The sequence below is a fragment of the Lissotriton vulgaris genome, chromosome 4_1, assembly GCF_964263255.1.
Source record: "Lissotriton vulgaris chromosome 4_1, aLisVul1.2, whole genome shotgun sequence".
NCBI lineage: Eukaryota > Metazoa > Chordata > Amphibia > Caudata > Salamandridae > Lissotriton > Lissotriton vulgaris.
Window position 1 is genome coordinate 1,464,902,281 of NC_141691.1, and position 16,058 is coordinate 1,464,918,338.

Sequence of the window (16,058 nt, forward strand, 5' to 3'; positions counted from 1 at the left end):
TTACCACTCTCCCTAATGTCTATTGCCACCCTCCTAAATATATCTATTGGTCGGACCACAAAATGTTAGATTTTTCTTTCCTTCATTTACCTGAACCCATTAACCGCCCCATCATGCAAACTATCAAACGCAGGCCATGGCACAAAGTCACTCCAGATGGCTTTACTCAGGTCTGGAAACAGCCAGTCTTTACAGATTCTGATGACATTGAGACAGCTCTCAAAAAATTTGACTCCTCACTGATGGAAACCATTAATGTTTTGGCTCCCCAGAAAGCAGTCAAACAACCTACCATAGCTAAAAGGGAAGCATGGTACACAGAGGCCCTTAAAATAGAAAAACAGGGATGCAGGAAGCTGGAGAAACTATGGAAACGTTCACATAAGGAGGAAGACAAAGATCGTTATCTAACAGCTATGAACATCTACTATAAAAATATTAAAAGAGCAAGGAAAGTCAGTCTTACCTCCCAAATAACTGAGGCAGGTAACTCCACTCGAGAGTTATTTAAAATCATACAGACTTTTACCAATCCTGCAATATGTGAGAGTCCGGATGCTTTTACTCAAGAACTCTGCAATAATATCTCCCAGTTCTTTGAAGAAAAAATTGAGGGGATATATAAGAAAATTATGAAAGTCACAGGTCCTTCTGAGATCTTGGCCCCTAGGATTCTCCCCCCCAACAACCCCTGACAAAACGTTCCATGTAATTCCAGAAGTTACCTTAAAAGATCTAACTACCCTTATTGGTAACATGAAAACTGGCTCCCCCACTGACCTGATCCCTGCAAAAATGATTTCCCCTTTGGTGGAATCACTAGGCCCCACTATTCAGAAACTTATAAATCTCTCCTTTGCCGAGGGACAACTTCCACAACCTTGGAAAGAAGCGGTAGTGAACCCTATACGAAAAAACACCACTCTTCCCTGGTCAGAACTCTCCAACCTTCGCCCTATCTCCCTTCTCCCTTTCATTAGCAAGCTGGCTGAGAAACACGTCAATACCATCCTTTCCAAATTTATCGAGGCGACAGGGGGCCTGGACCAATCACAATCTGGGTTCAGGCCCAACCACAGCACTGAATCAGCCCTCCTATCTGTGACTGATAAGATCAAAATGTCACAGGATAGAGGAGGGTCTATGATATTAGTGCTGTTGGACCTGTCTGCGGCCTTCGATACCGTGTCCCATAACATCCTTCTCAGCCGCCTGCAGGGAGTGGGAATTGGAGGCTCAGCACTGTCTTGGCTGGAGAGTTTCCTTTCCGGGAGATCGCAATCTGTCAGCTTGGGCCCCTATTGTTCCACCTCGAAGGCGCTCACAAAGGGGGTGCCACAAGGCTCATGTCTCAGCCCTACATTGTTTAATGTATATGTGGCCCCCCTTGCTGAGATTGTGCGGAAGTATGGGTTCATACCAGTTTCTTACGCTGATGACACCCAGCTCCTCTACCCTTTCAGCTCCCTTGATCCTACGGTCAAGGCAAATTTTGCTGAGGGTATGAGGGCAGTGTCACATTGGATGGCTGCAAATTGCCTCCAATGTAACGTTGCAAAAACTGAGGTTATGCTCTTCGGCAGAGCGAGCCTTCTCTGGTCTCCTGAATGGTGGCCGCTGGACTTGGGCCCAGTCCCCACACCTAAGCCTCATGTCAAAAATCTAGGGGTTAAGATTGACCAAAAATTGACGCTCAAGGAGCATACCAATCATATTGCAGGACTATGCTTTTACACCATTGGCCTCCTAAGACGAGTATTTCCTTATCTTCCTGATACTTACAGGAAGACACTCGTGCAGGCTCTGGTTACTAGCCGCCTAGACTACTGCAACGGCCTGCTGACGCTAGCAAACGCTGACGCAGTAGGTCGTTTGCAGGTGGTCCAGAATACGGCGGCTAGGCTGGTCATGGGTGCGCCAGCTAGGACTCCTTCTAAGCCTTTGTTGATGGAGCTACACTGGCTCCCGATACGGCAGCGTATCAGTTTCAAAATATGCTGCACGGTCCACAAATGCTTATATGGGGATGGCCCTAAATATCTCTCCCAATCTGTTGAACTGTACCAACCTAGCCGTTCACTTCGTTCAAGCAACCAAGCACTCCTGAAACCCCCTGCAACAAAAAGAGCGAGACAGGGAGACCGAGCATTTTCGTCGGTTGGGCCTGCCCTATGGAATAAACTTCCCACAGAAATGAGGCTGAACACCAATCATCTGGCCTTTAGAAAGGCCCTGAAAACACTCCTCTTTCAGGAAGCATTTCAGTCCCATTAAATGCACCTGAAGATCACGACAACGTCTTGGCTGGCAAAGCGCGGAGATACCCTTATGGGATTGATTCCTGCGCGATATAAGAAATTAAAATAAAATAAAATAAATAAATATTGTGTTTTTAAAACTCACTTACCGAATCACGTGGGGCACTAGAATTGAATTGTTACACTGCCTGACACCCTCCCAGCGGCCTTAGCCAATCAGCCAGAGCGGGGCGGAGCTTAAAGGCGGGGTCAGAGCACGCACATATGTGCATAAGTACGCAGGAGCGTAGCGGACGCACGCAGCGGGCGCGCCAAACGCAAGCCTGTCTGCGCCTGTCCACGCCAGCCCGGGCCCAGGGGCCACAAACCCTGGTCAAATTATGGCTTATTGCTCAGATGAGCTTAGATCTCTTGAGCAATATGAATCCGGGCTACCATTGGATATCATGGACCGGATTAGGATGCACGGTATCTCCCACAAACAGGTAGATTACCCTGCTCCTTCATCTGAAACCGTGGAGTCGCCAACTAAACCTAACTCGACTTCCCTTCGGGTCATGTATCTTAATACCCGCTCGCTGGTGAGGCATCAACTTGATATTTTTTTACTGTTGACGTCAGTGAAACCCAACGTCCTGCTGCTCTCTGAGACTTGGCTCACTTCCGACTCCACCCCCGACATCTTAGCTGCACTTCCCGCTGATTATTACATTCTATCAGTCAATAGGCCGGCAGGGAAGACGGGAGGGGGAGTTGCTGCCATTATAAATAAATGCCATAAGTTCAACAAGTTGAACTCTTTGATCCTCCCTGCTGCTGAGAATATGGTCATCAACTTTGATACAAATTCTGAATCTCTGGCGTTGGTACTCATGTATCGCCCTGCCCAGTCTATGCCCTCATTTCCCCTTTCTCTTAGTGAACAGATAGCCAACCTCACAATGAACCACGTTAGAGTCATGCTCATTGGAGACTTGAATTACTGGTTCAATGACGAAGGGGGAGGGACTCAGTCGGCAGAACTGACCGAAACGCTTTCTAACCTAAACTTGGTCCAACATATCTCGGCTCCCACGCACAGAAAAGGCCATATCTTGGATCAAATATGGTAGTATAATATCGAACTGTCACCCCCGCTCATCTCCCCATGCACTTGGTCGAATCACCATTTAATCAAATTTACAGTTACTTTTAATGGAAGGGTTAAGCCATTGAAGGTCGGGGGAGGCATGACTAGAAAATGGAAAACACTTGCTACTCAGGAATTCATGGCTACTTTAGCTAGCTCCCTCCCTTCTGTTGACACTAATGCTAATGTCGACTCTATGGAAAAGGGTATCTCTAACTGGTTACTAGCGGCTAGTGACATCCATGCCCCTCTTATTAAATTCTCCCGGGCGAGACAGGCCGAAGCCCATAAATGGTTCACTTCTGACCTGAAATCACAAAAACTACTTCTGCGTCAGTCAGAAAGGAAGTGGAGGCATAGTTACGCCAGTGATGAAATACAACTTTATCTCACTGCTCCCAGGGAATACAAGAAAGCCCTATTGGCTGTGAAGACCCTATACTTTTCCACAAAGGTGCTCGCTGCTCCTAATAAATCTAAAGAAATCTTCAGGATTGTTAATGACCTCAGTAGCGAAGACAGAATCACCCCTTGTTTGGTCCCTACTCAAGAGCGGTGTAATGCACTGAACAGCTTCTTTGTGGAAAAAATTGAAATCATCAGGGCGAGTATCCCCTCGGTAGCGCATGAGGAACTCCCAGGGGTTAACCCTGATAATCCCTTTATCATAGATCAACTCATGGAAATTGGTCCTGACATCCTACTTGAACTAATGTCTCGAGTCAAGTCGGGCTCTCCCAAAGACTGCTGTCTCCCCGCTATTTTGAGGGAAGTATTCTCGGCCTTACCGCACAGCCTCCTACCCCTTCTTAATGAATCTCCGAGTAAAGGAGAAGTACCTACGGCTCTTAAAAAGGCCGTATTACTCCCCCTGCTCAAGAAACCAGGAGCAGATCCCTCCGTCTCTGCCAACTATGGCCCGATTTCGCTTCTTCCCTACCTTTCAAAAATATTGGAGGCCCATGTGGCTAGATGCCTTTCTAAGTTTATTGAAAACTCCAACTATCTAGAACCGAACCAAGCCAGCTTCCGGCCTGCCCACTCTACAGAATCGGTAATCCTGGCGGTGATGGATACACTAAGAGCTAACGCTGACAAGGGAACCCCGCAGGCACTCGTGCTGTTAGATCTGTCGGCCGCGTTCGACACGGTCAATCATAACATCTTAATGCACTGTGTCAAACAAGCAGGAATCCGGAGAACAGCAGTTGGGTGGATAAAATCCTTCTTAACAGGTAGAACCCAGGCGGTGCGTCTTGGGAGTTATACGGCCCCTAACCTGACTACCACATGTGGAGTTCCTCAGGGTTCATCCTTATCCCCACTGCTGTTCAATCTGTATATCCGCCCCTTGATTCACTCACTCAAGGCTAGGAATACAACAGTATTTAATTATGCTGATGACCTTCAGTGTGTCTTTAAGCTAGACTCCCAAAATGCAGCCGCTGAATTTCAAGCTACAATGCTGCATATTCAAGGTTGGATGGATCAGAACCAACTGAAGCTTAATCCCGGGAAAACCGAATTGGTGTTGCCTGGGATGAGTCTTATTAGTTGTGGACCTCACTTCTGGCCGGACGAAGTAGGCTCCCCTCCTGTTCCGTCCCCATCAGTGAAAATTCTTGGAGTGACCATAGATTCCGATCCTTCCCTCAGGGGTCATGTGGGCACTGTGATCTCTTCCTCTCTGTTCCAACTACGTAAAATAAGAAAGATCTCCTACCTGTTGTCTCATCAAGCCTTGATCCAGGTGGTGATTGCGCTGGTACTCTCCCGGCTTGATTTTTCCAACTCTTTCTACACCGGCCTTCCCTTAGGCCTGGTCAACCGCCTACAAATAATTCAGAATCAGGCGGCGAGATTGATCTACAGGCAGCCGAGATGGCAGTCTGCCAGGATGTTACTGCGCACCCTACATTGGCTACCTATGGCGCAACGCTCTGCGTTCAAGTCGGGATGTATAATTTTCAAGGCTTTGCATTGCACTAGCCCTAAATTTCTTAACAGCTTCATCACGAGACACGTCCCCACACGCAATCTTCATTCCGCCCATCTTAATCTTTTGTCTATTCCATCAATCAAATTAAAACGACTAGGCGGGAGTAGGTTTGCCTACTTGGCCCCCGGCTCTGGAACTCATTCCCACTCTCAGTCCTGTACTGTGACAGTCTTTTGGGATTCAGAAAGGCCTTAAAAACCTGGCTTTTTTGTCAAACTGATTAATCAGGATTCTCGCAGCTGCTAGTGTAGGAACAGCGCCAAGAGACCTATGGTGTAAGTGCGCTTGACAAATTCATCTTAACATAACATACCATAACTGAATACAATAGATGTTCATCTAATTCCGTCATCCTTGAGTAGTAGTTTAAAACTTTCAAAGACAATACATTCTGTGACATGTTTGAACTGGCAAGTATCACTAAGTTCCTAGGTGAGAGAAAGCAAAGAGATCAGCAGAAGAGTGGCTTCAACTGGGTGGAATAGATGTGCCAATGTCTGTTTTTTTAATGGGCTTCTCTTGGGGTACGTATTATGACAGTTATAAAGTCTGATTTTACCAAAACCATAGATATCAACTCGATATTTTGTTGAAAGGGGTATTGGATCAAAACCATCATGCACATGAAATATCTGGGAGTGCTCAAGCTAGAAGTGCGAAGAATGTCAAATTTACATGCAGGGTGATGACTCCAAAATAACAAGTTCAAGGTTTCTTGCAAACACTGAAGATGTGAGAAGACATCAGGAGGAGATAAAATCCGCTAGGATCATCCTGAATCCTGAAGTCCCCACACCTCACCAAAAGAAGTGTCTTGTTGAAGGTAAGAAGTCTGTATGCACATGTAAATCCGGACACATCAGAACCACTCTCTCCTAGACCAGTAAATGGGTAAACAGTCAAAATATCGAGTTCTTAATTTCGACCTACACTTATATCGAGTTGCTAATATCGATGGGACAGAATATCGATGTCCAGAATATCGATGGCCAGAATATCGACCCTAAGGTAAGTAATATCGAAATTACTAATATCGATAGCATATATATCGATGTAAGTAATTTCGATTTACTAATATGTGTTAGAAATATTAGTTAAGTATTTAAATTAATTGTTATAATATGTGTTTAATATGTTTTTATAATTTAAAAATATATAAAAGTAAATAATATGTTTTACTACCACAGCGGGTTGTGGGTTTATAGGGGAATAGGGTGGGAAGTAATTTATTTGTAATTAAATAATTATTTTTCAATGATTAATTTATTTTGCAATTAAATATTAATTGGCAATGATTTATTTTAATTGATTAATTGATTAATTAATTGATAATTTATGTATATTTTTAACTAAATTATATGTTTTACTACCACAGCGGGTTGTGGGTTTATAGGGGAATAGGGTGGGAAGTAATTTATTTGTACTTAAATAATTATTTGTCAATGATTAATTTATTTTGCAATTAAATATTAATTGGCAATGATTTATTTTAATTGATTAATTGATTAATTAATTGATAATTTATGTATATTTTTAACTAAATTATATGTTTTACTACTGGAGCGGGTTGTGGGTTTATAGGGGAATAGGGTGGGAAGTAATTTATTTGTAATATTAATTAATTTTGGGTAAAGGGGTATTTTTAGGGTTCAGGGTCAGTTTTCAGTTTTTGTGTAAAGGGGTATTTTTAGGGTTCAGGGTCAGTTTTCAGTTTTTGGGTAAAGGGGTATTTTTAGGGTTCAAGGTCAGTTTTCAGTTTTTGGGTAAAGGGGTATTTTTAGGGTTCAGGGTCAGTTTTCAGTTTTTGGGTAAAGGGGTATTTTTAGGGTTTAGGGTCAGTTTTCTGTTTTTGGGTAAAGGGGTATTTTTAGGGTTCAGGGTCAGTTTTCAGTTTTTGGGTAAAGGGGTATTTTTAGGGTTCAGGGTCAGTTTTCAGTTCTTTGGTAAAGGGGTATTTTTAGGGTTCAGGGTCAGTTTTCAGTTTTTGGGTAAAGGGGTATTTTTAGGGTTCAGGGTCAGTTTTCAGTTTTTGGGTAAAGGGGTATTTTTTGGGTTCAGGGTCAGTTTTCAGTTCTTTGGTAAAGGGGTATTTTTAGGGTTCAGGGTCAGTTTTCAGTTCTTTGGTAAAGGGGTATTTTTAGGGTTCAGGGTCAGTTTTCAGTTTATGGGTAAAGGGGTATTTTTAGGGTTCAGGGTCAGTTTTAGGTTTTTGGGTAAAGGGGTATTTTTAGTGTTCAGGGTCAGTTTTCCCTACTGTTGCACCCACTGGAGTGGGAATAGTAATTATTGTTAAGTAATTATATATTATATATGATTTATCATTTTATTTTTTTATTAAATATGTATTATTATTTTTTTTAACAATTATTACATATATTTAAATATGTTTAAGTAATTAATAAGTATTATTTACAGTTTTTTAATGTTATTTTAAATTTAAAAAAAATCGATATATTTAACAACGATATTTTTAACATCGATATTAATTTTTCGATATTTTGGTACTTACCATGTTGTACATAGGGCGTCGATATTTTTGCTATCGATATAATTACGCCGATATTTGTGTAGGTCGAAATTCTGTCTGTCGAAATTCTGTCATAGATCCCAGTAAATGAAAGCAGTAAGTAAATTATGCCATTGACAGCCCACTGGTTGTTCGTGTCACTTCTTGGGAATGGTTGCTAGTAGATCTTCGTGGGTGAAGAAGAAAGTGAGTAGACTTTGTTTATTTACCCCCTCCCCGGTCAGGGTTTTATGAATTCAGAATAGTCCCTCAGAGGCATCATAAAGCCAGTGCCAACCTACAGAGGTTCATGGAGCAGAGAGAGACAGAGACATGGATATTCTTTAAGTGTTTGGCTGCCTAGATGCCATGATCTTATTAACTTGGAGGAACTTAAAGGAAGACTCATGAAAGGTCTGCGTAAGTATGGTTAAAGTGGAAGATTTTTTATTTTATTTAATGTAAGTCTTATACAGTCCCAGACCCTAATCTACACATGTCAGATGCCTCGGAGTGAAGAATCAAAGGAAAAAACAAATACAACCTGGTTAAGGTGGTTAGAGTTCAGCCAGATAAAAGGAAAGTCCTAGGAATGGCATTGTTTGATGACTTCACTTCCTGCAGTTGGTTCTTGTTGAACTCTGCTTGTAAAAGATTGGTGTGCAGGATCTTCATCAGTTGAAAGTAGTTATATTTCGGTGTTGATGAGGGCTAAGGGTGTTGCAGGGACTAAGGCTTTCAAGGATATCTGCCGTGGTTAAGACGTCTGAGGATGCCTTGTCTGATTAGATGTGATGCAGTAAACCACAGGTTCCTGGCTGGTGCATAGCCTTAAATCAGTTGTTAGAGGTATACAGGCCCTTTACCCTTAATGAGCTTGGTGCATACTATAGAGCATATTAAAATTCAGTATGGATTCCATTGAAATCTAGTGGAGCATTTGGAAGGTTGGCTCGACATGTATTATATAACGGGAGGTTCAATCTGGCTGCTTGGTTTTATATCCCAAGTTCTCTGGTAATGCAACAAGTTGTCAGACAACTCCACTCTGGAGGAAGGTCCATTAATCGGACTAGTGATGTCATACAAACTGCTGAAGGTTGTTTTCAGTTTGGGCAATCTTGAATTGGGATCTATTGAAACACTGCCTTGAATAGGCCAATTTGAACTAGGGGCATTTTTGCAACCCAAAATTAGTTTCTAGAATGACCATGCTCTGTAATTAATTACCACATGTGATTAGCCTTTCCCTCCATTCATCAACATCCCCGGTACATTCCTCTGGAGCCAGGTCTGAACTGGAAACTAACTTCAGCCATGGCCAAAATGTTCATACCAGCATCATACGATGGGAAGCAAGTACTAGAATGGGAGAAGGGGGCATTGTTGCACCATGGCACCCCATCAGACACTAAAAGAATCCCCCTAACTTGTAGGCTAATTGTGAAATGTCAGAGTGGCAGAATGATCAGTCCATCCTTGCAAAGAGCGCAACACCTGCCAAAGGCAGATGGGGCAGCCATTTTAAAATGTATAAAGCCGGACAGTCCTACCCAGCCCCCATGTGGAGGCCTGAACATAACAATAGCATCACTCAAAGTGCCACTGAAAGATAGTCAAAGCAAAGGTATAATTAACTGCTGTTACCGTCAAGTAACACTTATAGAGCAGCATTTACTAACTAATGAATTAATGCAATAGAGAACCATCTACTGTATCAGAATCACTGGAAGGAATCTGCATTCCCTTCATTTGCTGGAAGTTGCTGGAAGTTGATGTGATTCATTTGTTTGCAATATGTGTCCAGCCCCTTTTATCATTCATAGTGGGCCAAACTCACCACTTAACTGCACCTCCTAAAGGCATTTGTAAACCTGAATAAATCAGACCCCCTTTTACATCGTATTTAGTCAGTCAGTCAGTCAGTCAGTCAGTCAAAAACACTTTATTCAATTAATTAAAATCATAAAAGTACATACAAACAAAACAACACATACATCGTATTTATATAAAGCCCCAGCGCTTGCACTGCTAGTTGAAAAAGTCTGTTTAATAGAACTGCTTGCTAAGTTGGCTCATTTTGAGCAAATAGCGTTTCCCTGAGTGCCAGCCCTGCTGTCAGCAGCGAATATTTTGAACTCAAAAGTCATGTCTTCATTTTCTTTGAGATGAGAACTCTGAGCTTTTGGTGAGTTCGATATATCAGCTCCAGGTCCGTAGTCTCATGCTGATTTATAGCCCAAATATAAAGGCACTTATTTTCACAGAATTGAAAACCAACTTGTGATGCCCTTGTGTGCTGCTATCTACACTACACAGCTATTGGATTTCTGCTCATTGCCTCCTTGAGATGAAGCCTCTGGTGGCACTTCTAATTATGGAAATCACCCTACAGAGCTCTCAGAGTATCCCCCTTCCACCACACAGGCTGGCTAAGGCTACTGTGGGCAGAGGACAGCTGTGGAGAATGTGCCGGGGAACTCTGCCCCACACCCACCGAGTGCCTGGCTGTGGCGGTGTTAGATGAGTGTGGCTGCTGCCCTGAGTGTGGCAATGTGGAAGGTCAGATCTGTGACCTGGACATCGCCAACCCCTTCTACGGTAAGTGTGGCAAGCACCTGGAGTGCCGGCTGCACGTGGACAACAACAAATCAGACGTCCCCGAGTCCCAGTGTGTGTGTAAATCTCAAGGGACTGTCCGCAGCTCCAACGGCAAGACTTATGGGAACATATGCAGATTCAATGATATGTATGCAAAGCAGGCAAGCATTTGCAATGCAATAGGTCTCCAATGTACACAAGACCTACTGCATTGCAAATGGTTGGCAACTTGGCATCACGGACAACAGGAGGGGGCCGGGGGGAGAAGGCACAGACAACGGTAGGGAGCGAGGGCTGGGGAAGAAGGCACGGATAACAGGAGGGCGGGCGGGTGGGGGTGGAGGAGCAGAGAGGAAGGCAAGGCCAGAAGGAGGGAGGGAGGGGAGGGAAAAAGAAGGCACAGACAACAGGAGGGAGGGTGGAGGAGGGGTAGAAGGCACCAAAACATGTTGTGTTGCGTGATTCTAGATCCCACATCACCCTATGTTGTTTGAAAAGCTGTGTGATGCTAATTGTGCCCCTCTACACACTCCACATTTACCTGGTCTGTCCCCTGTGGCAGGCTCCCACTCCAGCTACTTCATGAGACTCGGGCCCTGAAGTTTACCCTTTGACTTCCAGCGGAGAAGCACCACCCGGACGATCTCAGGCAGCTCAGAGGACCAGGTTCCATGCTGCCCACTGGACAAAGCAGCAGCTCCTCTGTGGCAGCCCCACAACACTGTCCCAGCTCGGCTGAGGAGAGGAAGTGGTCCACCACTGGCATTCCGCGCACCAGCTGCCCCTGCTGCAGCATTATCCAGGCTGTTTCAAAAGTGAAAGCGGGACTGGCCGCTAAATGTAAGTGAAGCACGTCGTCTGCCTAATGGAGAAAGCTAATAAAGGAAATAGTACACGCCCCATGTAACAACCAAGTAAAGGGGCCAGTAACCATGAGAGGATACAAATGACGACATGGCTGTACTAAGGAGGGACTAACAAGCCTCATAATGAATCAGAAGACAGCATTTACAAAGGACAAACACACAAGCCAATAAAAAATGAGGGCAGGGGAGTGGGTGAAGCTTCTCTCCATAGTGAACTACCAGAGCTCTTTGCAGAGCAGCGCTTGCGCGCTGGCTCATGCTCAACCTAAAAAAGGAACAACCACCTTTACAAAATTCTCATCTAATCCCGACAAACTTTCCTGGAAACCGGCACAATGGATTTTGAAGCAGTTCTTCCTTTAGTTACAGAGGGAAGAGCCACCGTTTTTTCATCCTACAGAGGTTCATATAATAAGCACTATCTATTCATGGAATTATAAAACAGAAAAAGTGCAGTAGCGAGTGCTACACAAAATACAGATCAATATTGTTGATATACAAACTAAGTTACACCAATGCATAAATACCTGTCTTTGGTTTTTTGTTCCAGGTCTTCATTTGCAATCACCAGTTCTTTAACTGTGCCTTGCAAATCTCGCAGGGTGTGAAGTTTGTTGTGAAATTCCATCTCCAATTCTAAAATTTGAGAATGACATTTTTCTTTCTATAAAAGAGACACGGAAAGTTTAGAAAATATGGGGGTGATTCTTCAAACATGACAGGAAACTGCAGCAGTGAACCTTAAAAAAACAAACAAGCAGACAATTATACTTGTTGCAAACATTTTCAAGACAGGTGTCTTTCAGTGGTTTATCATTCTAGTAACAAGCAGAACACATTCCTGATAGGTCGTCGACATCTCCAGCCTAAGGCATCACTAAATGAGTATCGAGGGAACTGTAAGAAAGGTGCAAGAAGCAGTATGTGGAAGAATCAACCCTTTGACACTCTGGATCTACTCTTATCAACACATTTCTGTAATTCTTCAAAAAAGTGCTTGAAACTGGGGTTGGAGCAAGGTCTCCATGTAGTTCTTTGGATAGTTTATAGGAAGGTGCCATGTCATTTGATCAAGAATATTTTGTGTATTACAATATTATGATGCACTGATATTTCAGTTCATTCTTTGATCATTGATGATGTCCCTGCTTGTATTGGGGAACATGTTATCTTTCTGTCCGTGAATCTGACTGCTAGAAATATTTCTACAAATCTACGTAATAAAGTTAAGGAAACATTGACCACTCTGGAACATTTGCCATAAACAATGATATAAGATAAAGGGTACCAAGAGTCACCGATCAGTAACTGTGCATGAGGACACCAGGGTTTGCAGTACAGAAAGGGTCCACACAGTCTGCTCGTGCATATACAAGAAGACAGTGTCCTGTTCAAACCTGTACCCTATGCCTAGTAATTGAAAATGCCACCTGTGTTGTGTGAAGACATATCAATAAGTAAAAAGGGGTCCCCTGAAAATGGATAATGTTCCTAGGACAGGGCAATAGTATTTCAGCAATAGACAATTCCTAGGCAACTATTCAGTTTGCCAATAGGCAAATCAAGCAACAAAATGAGTAAAAATGAACACAAGTGTACTGAAAATTGATGATGACAAATTAATTAAACATGAGTATTAAATTTATTATACACAGTATACATATAAATTATTTCAATGCCACAATAAATGATCATAAAAAATGATATCAACATATATCAAAACAATCAATGACATAAAAAATTAGAAAGATACAATACATTCATAGTATTAAAATCGAATATCAGTAAAAAATTGCTGTAACACAATAGTTAAAAAAGATTTAAGCCCTAATTATCCTGGTTCATGCAATTATCCATAGCTCTTAGTTTGATGATCCACCGTGCCTCATTCCTTCTTAATTCAGTCGAAAGGTTCCAACCTCTTGTGTTGGATTTAGTCTGACGGTTTCCCAAGAATGTGACAGTTGAGGTTTCAGAAGTTCTGTTAATCTCCATGATGTGCCTTACTAGAGAGGAAGTAGGGTCATTGATTCTCAGTGAACGCATATGTTCATGTATTTGTTCTTTTGGGGAAAAATCGTACTTCCTACATAAATGACCCCACCTGCACAAATCAACAAATAAACAACACATTTTGTATTGCAGTTGATGAAAGTCTCAATCATTAATGTCTTACTTCCGTTAAAACTAAAGCTATATGTCTTATGCAATGCCAGGCTGCACATATTACAAGAGCTACATTTGAAGAAACCCCTTGGTGTAGTGGGTAACCATGTGTTGGTCTCCACAGATATAGATGGCAAGTAACTGTTACATGCTATATCTCTGATTGTGTTTCTTTTTTTGTGAACCATCTTTGGTTTTGATGGAATTATCTGCATATGTGTATTGTCTGTGCCAAGTATATGCCAATGCCTCAATAGTATCCTGGAGATCGAGTTACTATTACTGCCATATGGAGTGCAGAAAAGTATCACAGTGAGTACTACCTTGGTTGTTTGCTTCCTGCGTTTTCTTGACAAGGGTGCCCTGGATACTTCTAACATGTTCTTCCTGGCGCCTGCTATAATTTCTTTTGAATAGCCTCTTGATCTTAGTCAGTTTCACAAGATTCAGGCTCACTAGAGTTTCTTTTGAGCCTTGACATCTCACCATAAGGTATTGCTGACAATTGTGTTTCCGGGTAAACACTATCTGCATGTAGCAATGCATTACATGCTGTATGCTTGCAATAGATCTTAGCCTGTACCCTACTGCATTTTGTGTATATTTAATTGTCCAAAACAACGTATGGATTGTTTACTGAAATCAAATGTCAGTTGTGTGTTGAAATCATTTGTGTTAAGGTAGGCACAAAATTCTAACAACAATGGTTCTGACCCTGTCCAGATTAAAAGAACATCGCCAATATATCTTCCAAAAAATAGAATATGTTCCTTTCAGATGTTCGGGACCATCACGCCATGTCTGTTTTAGCTCAAAGAAACCCATGTTGAGGTTTGCATATGAAGGTGAGAAGTGTGAGCCAAGTCACTCCCTGGGCCTAACAAACCCTTTGTCCCCCATGGGTGAAAACATGTTTTCCATTGCAAATTCAATCATATCAAATAACATGTCAGAGTGTTCCATGAAGGAAGCTGATCTTTTGGAGGAGAAGTGTTGTACCACCTCCAAGCCCCTATTCTTAGGTATCCATGTTTGCAGTGAACTGACATACAGTGTAACCCATGTCATTTCAGGTGACCACTGTACATCCGCCAATTTGTTTAAAATGCTTTTAGTATCTTGCAGAAAAGACAGCAAGTTCTTCACATATGTCTGTAGAAATCCATCCATATATTCTGACAATATTTCAATAGATCATCTCATTCCATATATAATTACGCTATCCAAGCCGTAATGTCCTGTTCGTATGAATTTTTGGTAATGTGTATATACTCATAAGCCCAAAGTCTTTTTTCACTACAGCAAAACCTATCTCTCTCATAGGGGGTTGCCTTATTATATCTTATAAGTGTAATTCGCAAACTGGAAGAGATTAACATTTTAAGTTTGGTCTCTCTGGAATCACAATTTAAAATCACAACTTATGGTGTAGTCAGATTTTGAATTGCAATTCTGAAAATGCCAGATTTAGAAAGTGGGCATTTTCTGACATTATCCATTTGTTGCCTGCTGCCTGTATCTGATCACTTGTATGGTGTGAGTGACAGCAGTACTTTGTGTATTCCTTCTAGACAGCCACACACAATGGGGGCTTATGTGTGATATTATGGACCATCCTGGGGGAATGGGAGGAAGGAGCTGAGCACAGCCTCACTTACACCTAATAACCTGTGTTCTGTCTGCGCACAAAAGGGCTGCATAACACCCTGTAGTGAGTATGGATCAAGGACAGGAAGGGCAGGAACTCTGTGCACTTCAAAGGTCTGTCTTTGAAGTCTCCCCCACTTCAAACGCCCAACTAAGTATAAGTACTGGATCTCTGACACCCCCAACTCAGCACCCTTCTGGACCTGTGGCTACTCTGCCAGGAAGAAGGACTACTGTGCTGGAATGCCACTCTTCTGGACTGCTGTTTTGCGGGAGTCTTGCCCTGAGGTACTGTGCTGCTGCCTGCTCTTCACCTGCCTGGGTAAGAAGGACTGGACCTGCATCACTTGAACTCAGAGTTGTTCCAAGGTCTAGCTGGGTCTTCTCCTGATCTGAAGTCTCAGAGACATAAAAGACTTCCAATCATACTGTTCCTACACCTGGACTCTGCCTTCTTTTAGTCTGCCCTGTGAGTGGTGGCACCCTGGTCCTGGACGCTTGGAAGTGGACCTAAGGTGTTTGCTCAAGTGGAACCGAAGCCCCTTTTCTACCGGATGTGGAACCGAAGCATCCTCTGCTGTGGGAGCAGAACCAACCCATCGCCACTGTTGCGGGGAACAGAGCGGGAATATTGCCACTACTGTTTGGATAGGAACTGATGCATCAGTGCTGCTGCGTGGGCCAAAATTAGCAAATTGTCCTTCTGCTTGGATCAGAACCAATGCATTGCTGCTACTGCGTGGATTTCAACTGACGCATCATCAGTGCTGAGTGGATTAAAACAGGCACGTCGCCACTGCTGCATGGATCAAAATCAGCACATCGCTGCTACTGTGTGGATTGTAACCCTGGCATCACCACTGATGCACGGATCGGACCTGACACA

General features: G+C 42.9%; 1 protein-coding gene across 2 annotated transcripts in view; it reads right to left on the bottom strand.

Annotated features, from left to right (window-relative positions):
* The window catches only part of CCDC178 (coiled-coil domain containing 178), a 1,232,457-nt gene that overhangs the window by 831,021 nt on the left and 385,378 nt on the right, over positions 1-16,058 (bottom strand). For both annotated transcript variants that reach the window (XM_086966951.1, XM_086966950.1), the window contains exon 12: positions 11,887-12,023. In XM_086966951.1, the coding sequence (XP_086823077.1) occupies positions 11,887-12,023 (137 nt within the window). The remainder of the gene's footprint in view (positions 1-11,886; positions 12,024-16,058) is intronic.